The 15,911-nt window shown below is 42.9% G+C and overlaps 1 protein-coding gene across 1 annotated transcript; it reads left to right on the top strand.

Moving 5' to 3' along the window:
- Positions 1-9,856: 9,856 nt before the first annotated feature.
- On the top strand, positions 9,857-14,556 carry LOC109875387 (transmembrane protein 125-like). The gene is made up of 2 exons (XM_031810709.1): positions 9,857-10,411; positions 10,728-14,556. The coding sequence occupies exon 2, from the start codon at positions 10,781-10,783 to the stop codon at positions 11,471-11,473; it is 693 nt and encodes a 230-aa protein (XP_031666569.1). The 5' UTR covers positions 9,857-10,411; positions 10,728-10,780; the 3' UTR covers positions 11,474-14,556.
- Positions 14,557-15,911: the final 1,355 nt, after the last annotated feature.

The raw sequence follows: 15,911 nt of genomic DNA, 5'->3' as shown, positions 1-15,911 counted from the left end.
GGAGTTGGCTCATGAGGTGGCTATGGGGGAGGTTGTGGAGAAACACTTCAAAGAACAGCAGGATTTTGATAAGAGAAAGAAGAAAATCTAAGTAACCACATTTGAGTGCCATTTCCTAAGAGAAACTTGAGTCTAAAAAATACTCTCAAAGAACTTAAGTATTTAGCTAGGTAAAATAAATATATATTTTTAAAGCAACGTTCAGAAACGCCACATGAGTCTAAAGATTGGACTGTTAGTAATGTTGTATAATCACCTTGAGTGCGAAAGAAAATCATTTAGGAAAAATCCATGATTATTATCATGAGTGCTCTTAGAAACACTAAAGAACAGCAGGATTTAGGTAAGAGAAAAAAACGCCTCATTAGTGCCCACTCCCTTAGAAACGGTTTGACCTTAACTGAATGTAAACTCGTAATACTTTACAACAAATCTCAACCAACAGATTTCAAGTCAACTTTGTATGCAATAACCCTACATCTATTGAGAACACAATACTGTAATGGTTTCATACTGTGCCCCATTTTTTACTGCAACATTTGCACACATACAGGGACACCCTCCACACACTGAGGGGTTGAGGTGGTGGGAGGAGATCAGAGTTTGGTGGGTTTGATTTCTGTGTGGGCCTCATGAGTATATGTGTACTCTGTACTTGGTTTAAGGTAAAAGTATCTGTTAGATTAACATATATATCATCTGCTTGTTAATTCCCCAGAGTCGACCAGTAACCAGAAGCTGATGCTAGAGTACGAGAACTGCCAGGAGCTGCAGATCAAGTGCAGGCCATGGAGGAGAGCAAGGGCCGCACCCTGGCGGAGCTCAACCTCTTCTACAAGGCCAAGCTCCAGGAGAAGATGCTCATGTTGGGACAGGTGAGGGGTGAGGGTAGAGACTGGGGGTCTGGTGGTGGTCATATGGGGCTACGGGGCGATTTGGAGGAGATCACCCTCTTCCAAGAGACAATGATATTTCTGGGCCATTGATTTGGGGTCATCCCGAATCATTTGCGCTGCGACTGTGTAAAAACATTGTAGCCAACTGAATGCGCCGCTTAGAGCAGTAAAAGCCATTGCCATGTGTGGTCAACTAGAGGATCATTTCAGAACCGTTTTGAGACTCATCTTGATAAATCAATCAATGTCCGCTTCTTGTTTTCACTGAATCTCCGTTTGGATATTCGTTTAACATTCGGATGGGAAAGTTGAGGTGAGGGGTCATGATCATTAGTCTCGTTGTCTCATCTATCTATTTAGCAGGACTGATCGGAACATTTAGCTAGCATGTTAGTGGATTCTTTTGCTCTTTTTTAAATTTAACTAGGCATGTCAGTTAAGGGAAATTTTTATTTACCATCGTAGGAACAGCCTAGGAACAGTGGGTTAACTGCCTTGTTCAGGGGCAGAACAGCATATTTTTACCTTGTCAGCTCAGGGATTCGATCTAGCAACCTTTCGGTTACTGGCCCAATGCTCTAACCACTAGGCTACCTGCCATCCCTCCTACTTGTGTAGGAGCCATGATCCCATTCCTGAAGGTAAGACATGGATAGGCCTACGTGTTTTCTGTGTCCCTCTACAAAGCTCACCAGCTGCATAGGAGACGTTAGAAGGGACCGTGACAAAACCACAATTGAATACAATGCAGGTCTTCTCTACACACACAATTAGGCCTATTACCTGATGAGCTTCCCTGATGTTTACCTGAACTTTCTTTACCAATACTTTTCTAATGCATTTCAGTCATTTAACCTACTGATGCAAACATACATTTTTACACCTTTCCCATAGGCTATTCAAGTCATTTGAAATATTTTCTTATTAGCCTTATAAACATATAAACTTGGTGCGGTCTCTTTTTCTTATTGGTGTTCTTTACTAGTGGTTTCTTTGCAGCAATAGCCCTTATGCACATTCCATGATCGAACGTTCTAAACACACTTCCTATCGGTTTGGCAATTTCCGGTCAGTGTAGTTGTTATGAACGAAATAACGTTACTACCACTATGTCGCAGTTTTTTACTAGGTGTCTTCAGGACTTGCCTCAAATTAATATTAATGATGTACATCGAATTGTTAAATCAGCTAGCAAGAATGAAAAGGGGTTCAAGATGTAAATAGGAAGCTACATAGACAACTATGAAAGTGAGTACCAAGTCAGTGACAGATGTAATGTTAGCTAGCTACAATCATTAGCTAGCTAATTTAACTATTAAGTGTAGATAGCTAGTTACTTCGTAAAATTATGTAACTTTGACAGAATCTACCTGAGAATGTGTGTATTTTCGTTAGCTTGTTTAAGTTAGCTTGCTAGCTATATTTGCTAGCTAAAAATAATTGTTATTCATGTCTTCTACACAGTATCTAGCAAAGATAAATTGACAGGGGAGATCACCATAGATAGCTACTAGGGACCTTGTTAAACATCTTCTGTGAGACACTGTCATCATGGTCAAAATGTGTTAGAGACAGTGTCAACGTTTAATCTTATCAGTAGATATTAATGATGGGTCCCAATCCCAATTTAGAATTGCCCACTTAACAGGTTAAAGCACTCCGTACCAGTGATAGTGGTCCAAAGCCACTGCTCCTGTGTTGCAGGAAGTGCTCTGTGCAATCATCTGGTGGCCCTTCTTTACCAGACAGCGCACTACTCTCAACTAAACATTCCTGCTGCACCACCAGTTCACAACTGCACAGACACAGAACAGCGTTGGCACAAGCCAAGAACACTTGTGAATATATCAATATCGATAAAAAAATGCACCTGAAAAGTATTCAGCCTATGTAACAGTGGCGTCTTTACGATGTAATGACAAATGTTTGGGACAAAGACTGGGGGGAAATATATCATCTATAAATCTGTATATTTTAATTCATTTTATTTGAACTTTCGGGCTTTTGCTGTTTCTGGAAAAATTACATGAGTCTTTGTCATAGTATTCGCTCCAACCTGATGTTAAGGTTTTAAAATGTTTTGCAGAAGTTCTCTCTACAAAGCACTCGATGGATACATGCCTGACATGGACTTTCTCCGCGTCTCAGAAACTTATGACAACTTTTCTCCACTTACTGCCCCTCTTGTGACAACAATGGAAATGTCAGCTGACGTGCCGCTGGTTAAGTCCGCCTTTGGGCCAGTGCAAGCCGGCAGTGTTCTGTCCTATCAGCTTCCACAGCCAAAAACCCGTGAAATTGTAAAGATTTGCCGATGCCCCTTCTCCACCAATACTTCCATTAGATGGCTACAGGCTTCAGGCTTCCCAGTGTGCTTACGTCCTTAGCCTTCAGGAGCAGTTCCACCCCAAGGCATTAGAGACAACCTACGAGATGTCACACAAAGTTGAGGTTGCTACAAGGGAGCAGAGCAGCAGCCCGGAATGGCATCAGCTCAGGAAAATGAGAATAACATCCTCTTGTTTACGGTTTGCCATGGTTTGCCATGTCCGAGGGAGAGACCTCAACTGACCACCTAGCTGAGCGGATGTTCAAGGGATCTGGTATGCAGACCGTGGCGATGAAGAGGGGACTAGCCATGGAGCCAGTGGCTGTACAGGAGTACTGCACACTGAAGAATGTTAACTTCTTTCCGTGTGGCTTCGTAGTGCACCCAGATGCTCCGTGGTTAGGATCCTCTCCAGATGGCATCATATTTGATTCCAGTGTAAGACCACACTTTGGACTCTTAGAGGTCAAGTGCCCAAATATACCAAGTTAAGTTGACTGCCCTTACCTGAAGATACAGAGTGGAGAGCTGAAGTTGAAGAGATCTCATGCTTACTACTGGCAGGTGCTAGGTCAAATCCTTCTCACAGGTTGTAGCTGGTGTGACTTTGTCATCTGTGCACAGGAGGACATCCTAGTTGAAAGGATATATAAAGATTTACAGGTTTCATAAACTAAAAGAGAGAAGCTTGACCACCCGTACGGGCTCGGGTGAGACAAAGGTTGAAAGTCATGCGTCCTCCGATACACAACCCAACCAAGCCGCACTGCTTCTTAACACAGCACGCATCCAACCTGGAAGCCAGGCGCACCAATGTGTCGGAGGAAACACTGTGCACCTGGCAACCTTGGTTAGCGCGCACTGCGCCCGGCCAGCCACAGGAGTCGCTGGTGCACAATGAGACAAGGATATCCCTACCGGCCAAACCCTCCCTAACCCAGGCAACGCTAGGCCAATTGTGCATCGCCCCACGGACCTCCCGGTCGTGGCCGGTTACGACAGAGCCTGGGCGCGAACCCAGAGTCTCTGGTGGCACAGCCCTTAACCACTGCGCCACCCGGGAGGCCGGGGCTGTAATTTAAACGTAGTCATTGCGAACTATTTCAGTCAGAAATGCATCAACGATAGCTAGTAAGCTAATGATAAAAACAATAGCAGAATTCGTCCGGAAGTCATCAACCTGGTCGGAAGTAAAGGCCTTACGTTGGAGGCCATGAAGGCCTAATTCACGCAGGCTCCTCTGAACAATTGATGTTGAGATGTGTCTGTTACTTGAACTCGGTGAATAATTTTTTGGGGCTGCAATTTCTGAGGTATCTCAAAGGTAGAGGTATCTCTGGGTCTTCCATTCCTGTGGCGGTCCTCATGAGAGCCAGTTTGAATATAGCGCCTGCTGGTTTTTGCGACTGCACTTGAAGAAACGTTCAAAGTTCTTGAAATGTTCCGCATTGACCTTCATGTCTTAAAGTAAGGATGGACTGTTGTTTATCTTTGCTTATTTTATCTGTTCTTGCCATAATATGGACTTGGTCTTTTACCAAATAAGGCTAACTTCTGTATACCACCCCTAGTTGTCACAACACAACTGATTGGCTCAAATGCATTAAGAAGGAAAGACATTTCACAAAGTAACTTTTAAGTCATTTTGGCGAAACTGTCTTTTCCGCATTCATGTAATGATGGCACCGAAGCAGATACATTGAGCACACATTTGGCATGTCAAAGCTTGTTGTACTAATTACATATGCCACCAACAAAGGTGATGGATACAATTTGGGATTTTGCTGTGTGTGTGCTCATCCGGAAAACGAGTGTGCGTGACTTTTGACAATTCAGTATGGGGTGCACGTCCAACTGACCACCAGCTGGCTAGAGATCGTGTGTGTGGTGTAACATTACTGATTCAAATAACCCATGGAATGTCAGAATACAACTACAGGGATTATATTAATTGTACATATAATAGATTGAAGCTAGTATAAACTGCTGACTGCTTCTTATGGGAGCATGTAGCCCAAATCTATTGCTTCATGCTAATGCTAGCTAGGTACGTTTTGATGTTTTGGTAGGGGCGCGTTAGTTTTAGCTAGGTGGCTGTATATGGCTAATAGATTAAAGTTAGTATCAATTGCAGATCTCCTCTTATGAGAGCAGGTAGCATTGTTAGTCTATGCTCGCTAGATAGTTAGAAAGCTTAGCTTTCTAGCTAGATAATAAATGTTGATCTCAGATCTACTTAGCTAGCTAGTTCTTACCAGTGTCTGGATGTTGGTGTTTCAGAGCAAGTTCAACAATAATTTTCTCCTGGGAATGCTGTACCATGGTGTTGTATCCCTAGATTAGCAATGTATGTGTGTGTAGCTGTCAGTCAGTGTCATACAGGTTCGATTGCATCACTTTCAGAATAAAATGACATGATACCAAGGTAAAACGAAGTAACTGCAGCCAAGGGCAGGTTGAAACCAAGCTAAAAGGCAGTAGGTTAATGCCATTTACCTTGGTTTCACAGTAACTTTTTGCAGTTACTGCTAATATGACCCCCATTCTCTCCAAAACACAATACAATAGAGGCAGGATACTTGTCCACATGATTAAGCATGTATTTAATGTAGCAAAAATGACATTAACTCATTGTTGACCAAATGAGCAGTTACTGCCTTTTTGCTTGGGAGGGCAGTGCAGAAGGATATACGGTACACATATATGTTTTACAATGTATTATATACACTGTAGTTCATCATGCTACCGCATAGAGTAGGAATTAGTAGAATGGACACTGCCATTCAAGTCAACAACTAACACAGTAGCTATTAGTACAACATCATGTTTTCTTTTTTATATATAAAAGGGTTATAAGAAGCAGATAATCTGTGACCTAAAGAAGAAGAACCAGGAGCTAGAGAAGTTCAAGTTTGTCCTGGAATACAAGATCAAAGAACTGAATAAACAGATCGAGCCCTGGGAGAACATCAAGGAGATAAAGAAGCAGATGAAGGAGGACCGGGACAGGGAGATCCAAATCAAATTTTATTGGTCACATAAACATATTTAGCAGATGTTATTGTGGGTGTATCGAAATGCTTGTGTTCCTAGCTCTAGCAGTGCAGTAGTATCTAGCAATTGAAAACAATACACAAAAATCTCAAAGTAAAAGAATGGAATTAAGAAATATATAAATATTAGGACAAGCAATGTCAGCGTGGCATTGACTAGAAACATATGAAATGAGTAAAACAGTATGTAAACATTACTAAAGTGACCAGTGTTTCCAAGTAAAGCCCCCCCTGGCCAAACCCACCTTTAACCCGGACGACACTGGGCCAATTGTGCGCCACCCTATGGAACTCCATGTCATGACCGGTTGTGACAGCCTGGTATTGAACCCGGGTCTGAAGTGACGCTCAAGCACTGTTTAGTTATAGTTCTAAGTTAAATGTATAGATAATTTAGTCATTATTCATAAAAATCTCATAACATATTGTTAATAACTGAGGCTGAAATTTTTGGGGGGATTGAAACGTTGTCAGTAAAGTGGTTAATTGGGAGCATAAACAGAGTGTGCAGGCCTTCCTGTTCTTTACTAGATCTCACCTGACCTCAGAGATATCGATGACACAGTCTTTCGGACCTACCAGGTCATTGCTGATAAGAAAGTATTTTCCAACGTCAACAGTTTCATGGGTGTAGTGTTCCCCATCCTCCCTTAGAGGAAGCCTCACCTGCCTTTTATTTTTTTTACCCCTTTTTCTCCTCAATTCCGTAGTATCCAATTGGTAGTTACAGTCTTGTCTCATCGCTGCAACTCCCGTACGGACTCGGGAGAGGCAAAGGTCGAGAGCCGTGTGTCCTTCGAAACACAACCCAACCAAGCCGCACTGCTTCTTGACACAAGCTTAACCCAGAAGCCAGCCACACCAATGTGTCGGAGGAAACACTGTATACCTGGCGACCGTGTCAGCGTGCACTGCACCCGTCCCGCCACAGGAGTCGCTAGTGCGCAATGGGACAAGGACATCCCTGCTGGGCAAACCCTCCACTAACCCAGACGACGCTGGGCCAATTGTGTGCCGCCCCATAGGTTTTCCGGTCGTGGCCATCTGCGATAGAGCCTGGACTCCAGAATCTCTAGTGGCACAGCTAGCACCGCAATACAGCCTTAGACAACTGTGCCACTCGGGAGGCCCTCACCTGCCTTACCTACTTCAGAGGGGATGGGTTAAATGCAGACACATTTCAGGTTGAATGCATTCAGTTGTGCAACTGACTAGGTATCCCCTTCCTCTTACTACCTCAACAGTTTTGTTTTTCACTGAAAACAAGTACTGTCTAATAATAGTAAACCTGCTTTCAAACTTACAAGTACAATAGAAAGGCAGGTTTTAAATTAAGATGATGCATTGTTCTAAGGCCCAAATTTAACTTGAACGTTTTACAATGTTATCATACCATCCATGGTAAATACAACACATTATACAAAATAATCTGAATAAAGAAATATCTTACAAACAGATACATTCTTGAATATCGTCAATAGGATACCTCCCCTGAAACCTGAATGCCTAGGCTACTTTACATATTCAAGATAGACAAGGCTTACCTTGCTTCAAAGTAGCCTAGCCAACATTTGATTGAGGGGATTTTTTTATATAAACATTGATATGCAGTGTTCAGTAGGTCTGAAGGGTGTACTTCAAAGCAGGGTCAATGAGTTAGCCAGTTAACTTTGATAATAAACAACCTAAAATATCTACAGATTTTCAGGTTCATTAATAAAGCTACATTTCAATATGTTTTTTTTTTTTTTGAGTCAATTCGACCATGCCCATTTCAATATTTAGGCAAGTTAACAAATTCATTGATGGCAAATGGCAAATTCATTGATTATGCTTTGTAATATAGCCCTCTGGTGTGGGACATGGATTAAGCAACAACTGTCTCAACTGGGAAAAAGTACGTCCTCTCCTCGACTCCTCCATAAACCAAAAAGCAGTTGCCACATGTAGGAGTGTCAATTTGTTAATATGCGAACGAAAGTGTCCTCTCCTTGATAGCCTCCTCCTGCAGAGGAAGTACAAGTGTATCCTTCCGATGGCTAGCGCAGAAGTGTTTTAAAAGCCGCCACACACCCTTTGAGTCAGCAGTTACTCGAAGGAGAAAAGCATGCATGCATACATTTAAAAAACAATACGCTACTTATCTATTCAATGTCTCACACGAAAATACATTTATTTTTACTACTTTACACTTATTTTAGGATTCCACCCATGTGACATGCTAGCAGAGAAGGTGAGTCTCATTTCATACAACTACATTTGTTTCCAGGTTTCCTCCCCTCCTGTCTTCGATTACCTTTCAACTTTTTCAAAAGCAGTAGAGGATGGAGGAGTGGGCGCGAGTTGGATATCATAGACTTAGTTACACTTCTCAACTTTGTGTCTGTGACAGCATGGGCAGCACCATCTCCATTTTAAAGTAGTCAATTTGTTATTCTACTACTTTTATGAGTTGGTAAATAAACTGAAAGGGTGCATACTGCCACCAGGAGTGTTTTGTTAGGACATGTATATATACTGGTGATATATACTGTATATACTGGTGATATACTGCCACCTGCAGTTATGGAATGTTTTCTCACAAGTATAATTCAATGGATGATCTCTCCTGATGACCTGGGTGGAATTGTCCATCTAAGTCTATGGTGGGGGTGCAAAAAAAAAAATAGTGGAGGCCCAGTCACACCATCAACCAATCAGAGCACACAAACAATTCAAACGGACTGACGGGAGAGCATACACCGTTCATAGTTACTCTAATAAGGACACCTCCACCCAAGAGGCTATTCATATGAAGTGTTCCCATTTTTCTTCAATAGCATAAATCACATAGCCTATCTTTATCTTCATGTTTGGCTCTGGCATAAACTATATGCAGTATTATGCCTACACATTAGGAGCTGACATTGGAGTTTGAACAGTAAGGGAAGGGCCAGTTAGAGCCTTCATTGTGGCTAACACAAGAGGCAATCTTAGATCATGTGAATCAATGACGCCATGCTCGGAGTGACAGAGGGGGCATTATCTGGGGACACTGACATCAGAGCCACCTCCACAAACACACCAGCCGTCTCCTTCTCAGTCGTTGTGTCCATCGGCTGCCCCATTGTCTGTCTGTCCGCGTGCCGTCTCACTGCGAAGCACTGGTCGATGTCACCAATGCCACACCATAACAATCCCACCCTCCCCCCTATTTCCACCATATCTATTGTGAATTGTGATTGTGCGGTTGTCCTCTCTCATTGCCCATGTGGAGTGGGTGGTGCTGTGTGTGCGTGTGTGCGTGAGTGTGTGTGTGTGTGTGTGTGTGTGTGTGTGTGTGTGTGTGTGTGTGTGTGTGTGTGTGTGTGTGTGTGTGTGTGTGTGTGTGTGTGTGTGTGTGTGTGTGTGTGTGTGTGTGTGTGTGCCGGTGCTGGTGCCCACAGTGCCAGCGAGCCCGTGATGCCAGCTTTGACAGAACCAAGTCAAATAAGTGGGCAGTGTGTCACTGTCATCAGGCTTACCATCTTGTGGGAGAGCGAAGCGTATACAAATCTTCTGCCTACCAACCCTCACTACCATTATCATCACTAGCATCCCCACTCATGATGGATTGTCCTAGACTCCCTCCTTCTGTGTGTCATCATCCTTGATTCTCTACCCTGACAATTATCACAACTCACAGTGAAAGTGTATGTGTGTGTGTGAGAGAGAGAGATAGGAGAACAGACCAGAGCGAGAGAGAGCGATAGGAGAGCAGACCAGAGAGAGAGAGAGAGAGCGATAGACTATCAGACCAGAGAGAGATTACACTAAGGAGGGAGGACCTGTTGACATATATCTCTCAAGTCAGCCATGAGGATCTCCTTCAGGACTGGAAACTACCTCAGATAACCTGACACCACTGCAAACAAGCATACAGTCAACGCTGGGGCACATGGACCATGACACAACCAGGATGACTCCACTCTGAGACCCACCAAGATGCACAGATTTGGAATTATGAACCACAACTGTCTCAACCAGCCTCCAGGAAGTTTTGTGGAGTGTGTATGTCTATCATGATGTGTTTTTGTTATGACGATCTGATTGGAGGACTGACAGGTGGGATGACTAAAGAGAGGCTGGAGGAACAGGCTCGTTAGTCTGCGCTGGTAAGTAATCTATATGTGACTTTGTTACTATGGCGCCAGCACCATCACGTGCACATTTCAGTACAACTCCAATAACAATCTCTGGAGAACTACTGTAGTATAGACTGCATCCCTCGAGAACTTTGAGTTGTGCATTGCTAATATAAACAATGGATGTTGTTTATATTATGTTGCACAAAAGAGAACAAGTAGAATGTGATGAGATTTGCATGACATCTTTAACCATTGATAGAGTTCACAACATAGCTCAATGCTAGTTACACAAGCATAGAATTTGAATATGACATTTAACCCAAACTGCTCTTAACCCCCTCAGGTACCTATTGTGAGCTGGCTGGATCAACCTCGAGGGGGGCTCCCCTAGTAGCCATGGCTGAGATGGAGGAGTTCTCCCCCATGTCCTCGCGGCGCACCCCACGCCGCACCCCCCGTGTGCTGCGCCTGGACCCGGCCCTGCTCCAGCGGCGCGTGTTGGAGGACCAGGTGGAACTGTGGTGGTTCCGCGAGCCGCGGCGCTCCCTGCTCTGCTACTGCATCTCAGTGTGCCTCGTCCTGGGCTTGGGGCTGGGCGGCGTAGGCCTCCTCTCCACCACCACCAGCCTGTCCGGGGAGTGGCGCCTAGGAGTGGGCACCATGCTCTGCCTCCTAGCTCTGGCTGTCCTCCTCAAACAGCTCCTAAGCTCCGCCGTCCAGGATATGAATTGCGTTCACAGCCGGAGGCGGATAGAGTTAATGAAGAGCGGTGGGCGGGCGGACCCGGTGGTCATCATTTTCATCGGGATGGCTTTGGCACTCTGCGGAGGGGTCCTACTCTACATGTCGCTGGCCAGCGGGCACCATGGGCCCGGGCAGCGCCACAGGGATATGTTCCTGTCCGGGGTGGTGCTACTGTGGGTAGGGGGCACCACCGGGTTGGCGGTGGCTGGGTACTTGCTGGTAGTGCACCTCCAGCAGAGGAGAGAGAGGAGGATGTTGCAGAGGCGGAGGAGGGGAGGGAGAGGGTTACGGGGCAGGGCAGTCAGGGTGTTTACGGTCTCCTCTAGTAGAACTAGCCTCATCTGAGAGTGCAGACCCGGGTCTTGTTCATTAGGCAACAAACGGCGTTGCCCTAATGAACACTACCCTTGGTTGAAATAGTATTTGTATTTCTTTAAAAGACTTGAGCTGTGCTTGATTGAGCTTGCCTGGCGCAATGGGACCAGAGCCATAGACACTGTATACATCCCAGGTCTGTTGAAGAGGAGAGGAAAACAAGTGAGGAGAGGAGAGCAGGAGGTGAAAAGAGGAGGGGTGAGGGAGGCAAGTTAGGAGAGGAGAGACGAGACGAGACTAGGGGACTTAATAGATGAAGGGACTTGAGGGGAGGGAAAGATAGGAAAGGGGTATCACCACTCACTCTCCCGGGTCTGTAACAGAGTCCTGTGTTTTTTGCTGGCACTGTGACTGCGTCATCCTGTTGACTAATGCCCATTGCAGACCGTGCCCACTATGCCAACTATGCCATTCACCACTGCTGTGTTGTGGGAACCAGGCTGTGCAGGGTGACACCAGCCCCACGGACCCCCAGGACCCTCAGTCACACTGGCCATTGTTTCTATCAGTGGCAGAATGAGCGCTACACTGCCGTCGTCACAAACAAGCCACTCGCATTGGGGGAGACCCGACCAAGTCACATTGTTCTAGTTCCTCTGTGTTGTTTTGACTCACTTGTCCTATTTGATGTTATTATATTGACCCAAATTTGGTAGTCTTATCAGTGCTTAATTTGTAGATCGGAAGGTGCAGGAACACTTTTTTTTGCATGTCATCGGGTGACCTGGGGGGCTCAGAGGTACTGGAAAACATGACAAAATAGATGCACCTTTATAATAAAGCATAACGTGCATATCGTCGCATTCAGCTAGTGGCATAGAGTAGAGGCGCTTACAGAAGTTGCAAACATGGGCAGTGGTGGAAAAAGTACTCAATTGTCATACTTGAGTAAAAGTAAAGATACCTTAATGGAAGATAACTCAAGTAAAAGTGAAAGTCACCCAGTAAAATACTACTTGAGTAAAAGTATTTGGTTTTCAATATAGTTAAGTATCAAAAGCACATTTAATTGCTAAAATATACTTAAGTATCAAAGTACAAATCATTTAAAATTCTTGTTTATTAAGCAAATCAGACGGCACTATGTTATTTTAAACATTTTAATTAACGGATAGCCAGGGGCACACTCCCACACTCAGACATTATTTACAAACTAAGCATTTGTGTTTAATGAGTCTGCCAGATCAGAGGCAGTAGGGATGACAAGGGATGTTCTCTTGATAAGTGTGTGAATTGGACCTGCTAAGCATTCAAAATGGAACTAGAACATTTGGGTGTCAGGGAAAAACGTACGGAGTAAAAAGTACATTATTTTCTTTGGGAATGTAGTGAAGTAAAAGTTGTCCAAAATGTAAATAGTAAAGTAAAGTACAGATACCTAAAAAAACGACTTAAGTAGAACCCTTAGTAGCCTAGGATGTGGGGAAAATGTGCCCTTTTATAAACGCATGCAACTCTACGTACTTTTACGACTGCAGACTTTGGAAGAATCTTTTTTAATACCATACAGATGATTGAAATGACAGGCTGGTTTGACACTGACTAACTGGGAATCTGAATTCATTAAAAAACAACCTAGTCTTGAATCCATCAATAGCCTAGGCCTAGATGTGTGGAGACACATATTGTACAGTATGAGGAAGAAACTACACTCCTAAAATAGCTTTCCAGTTTCACTGACTCACCCAATGATGTGCAGCGCACTTGTGGCAAAAGCCTATCACTTTCTTGTTATACTTTGTAAAACATTGTCAAACAATGCTGTTCGCTCAATAGACCTATTTGGAAGTTGATCAAATATGTTGGTAGCCTACAGACAGATTAGTCTTCTCTTTTAAATGGAGTAGTATTCTGAATTATTTCCTTTATTTTTGTAGAGACAGCAGTAATTCTATAACTTTGGCAAATGTATTTCAATGTATCAGGGGTGCTGGCATATTAAATAACTGAACAAACAAATGTGATGAAGTGCAATGCTGGAGAAATGAGAGTTGCAGGATCATTGTCTTTCAGAGCAGAGAGAGGGCGAGAGAGCATAGAAAGTGACTCTCATTCTAGTTCTGTAAGAGACAAGCGTGCTTTTCTCTCGCACCACAGCAACGGCCATTCGTTGGTCTCAAATATAGGCTACAGTGTTGCGCAAACCTCAATCAACTTTTTTTAGGGGGCAGGAAAATGAATGGCAAGGCAACTCAAATTAACTTTGATCGCTTTTATTCACATTTTTACATTGCAAACAGTGAAAGTTATTTATCGTGCCACAAGAGGTACCGGATCCTACCAAATAGGTTTCCCGGAAAGGAACAGTCCAAAAATTAGAGGTGCCGGATCCTGTTTAAATTAAGCACGGGTAGTCTTTCTAATTAACAGTTATGTGTAAAACAAAAACTAAAAAACAAACGCAGGGATGGTTGCAAGGTCCATATTAGGACAGTCTCAGCAGCACTTGTTCTAAGCTGTCCTAATATGGACACCGCACACTTATTTTGTATGTACTGTATCAGATGAATATCAACTTTTTTACTAATATGATGATATGGACTCAACAGCTACAGGTCAATCTGTCTGTATAGATTGTATATTCTACTGTTTACCTAAATGCTGAGAAAAAAAGTGACAGTGTATATAAACCTGAGAACTGTAAACAATTGATGAGAACAAACTAAGGTTAATCTTTTCTCCATGAGACTTATTGTCTTAATTCTTCATCAATTATGATAAAGTGGCAAAGAAAATGACTGAAAATATGTTTTTTTTTGTACAAGAGCCGCATTTCAATAATTTATTACCAAGTAGATTATAATAAATGTATCAATATCAATGGTTACATGGAAGTGTTGTTCATTTTTAAGGATTGACAAAACAACATCACTTCAGCATAGTGTTTGATGGATCTCGCATCTTGAACATAATACAATTTTTACATCATATAAAAAGTGTCAAAAGACTACACAAACTGCCTTCAGAAAGTATTTATACCCCTGGACTTATTTCACATTTTGATTAATTACAGCCTGAATTCAAAATGGATTACATTGATAAATTGTCTCACCGATCTAGACACAATACCCCATAATAACAAAGTGAAAACATGCGTTTAGAAAAGTTTGCACATTTATTGAAAATAAAATACAGAAATATCCAATTTACATAAGTATTCACACCCCTGAGTCAATACATGTTAGAATGACATTTGGAAGTGATTACAGCTGTGAGTCTTTCTGGGTAAGTTTCGAAGAGTTTTTCATACCTGGATTGTACAATATTTGCCCATTATTCTTTTCAAGTTCTGACAAATTGGTTGCTGATCATTACTAGACAACCATTTTCAAGTCTTGCCATTTTCAAGTCAAAACTGGAACTTGGCCACTCAGGAACATTCACTGTCTTCTTGGTAAGCAACTCCAGTGCAGATTTAGCCTTGTGTTTTATGTTATTGTCCTGCTGAAAGGTGACTCCATCTCCCAGTGAATGGCTCAAAGCAGACTGAACCAGGGATTCCTCTAGGATTTTGCCTGTGTTTACAGTTGGAGTCGGAAGTTTACATACGCCTTAGCCAAATACATTTAAACTCAGTTTTTCACAATTCCTGACATTTAATCCTAGTAAAAATTCCCTGTCTTAGGTCAGTTAGGATCACCACTTTATTTTAAGAATGTGAAATGTCAGAATAATAGTAGAGAGAATGATTTATTTCAGCTTGTATTTCTTTCATCACATTCCCAGTGGGTCAGAAGTTTACATACACTCAATTATTATTTGGTAGCATTGCCTTTAAATTGTTTAACTTGGGACAAATGTTTTGGGTAGACTTCCACAATCTTCCCTCAGTAAGATGGGTGAATTTTGGCCCATTCCTCCTGACAGAGCTGGTGTAACTGAGTCAGGTTTGTAGGCCTCCTTGCTCGCACACGCTTTTTCAGTTCTGCCCACAAATGTTCTATGGAATTGAGGTTAGGGCTTTGTGATGACCACTCCAATACCTTGACTTTGTTGTACTTAAGTCATTTTGCCACAACTTTGGAAGTATGCTTGGGGTCATTGTCCATTTGGAATACCCATTTGCGACCAAGCTTTTGCTTCCTGACTGATGTCTTGAGATGTTGCTTCAATATATCCACGCAATTTTCCTTTCTCATGAAGCCATCTATTTTGTGAAGTGCACCAGTCCCTCCTGCAGCAAAGCACACCCACAACATGATGCTGCCACCCATGTGCTTCACGGTTGTGATGGGATTCTTCGGCTTGCAAGCACCTCTCTTTTTCCTCCAAACATAACGATAGTCATTATTGCCAAACACTTCTATTTTTGTTTCATTAGACCAGAGAACATTTCTCCAAAAAGTACGATCTTTGTCCCCATGTGCAGTTGCAAACCGTAGTCTGGCTTTTTCATGGCGGTATTGGA

Source organism: Oncorhynchus kisutch, linkage group LG30 (genome assembly GCF_002021735.2).
Source record: "Oncorhynchus kisutch isolate 150728-3 linkage group LG30, Okis_V2, whole genome shotgun sequence".
NCBI classification, from domain to species: Eukaryota; Metazoa; Chordata; class Actinopteri; order Salmoniformes; family Salmonidae; genus Oncorhynchus; species Oncorhynchus kisutch.
This window is presented reverse-complemented; position numbering and strand designations above follow the sequence as displayed.

Excerpts from the sequence above, each read along its gene's own strand:
- LOC109875387 (XM_031810709.1), top strand. The coding sequence starts at position 10,781 with ATGGCTGAGATGGAGGAGTTCTCCCCCATGTCCTCGCGGCGCACCCCA.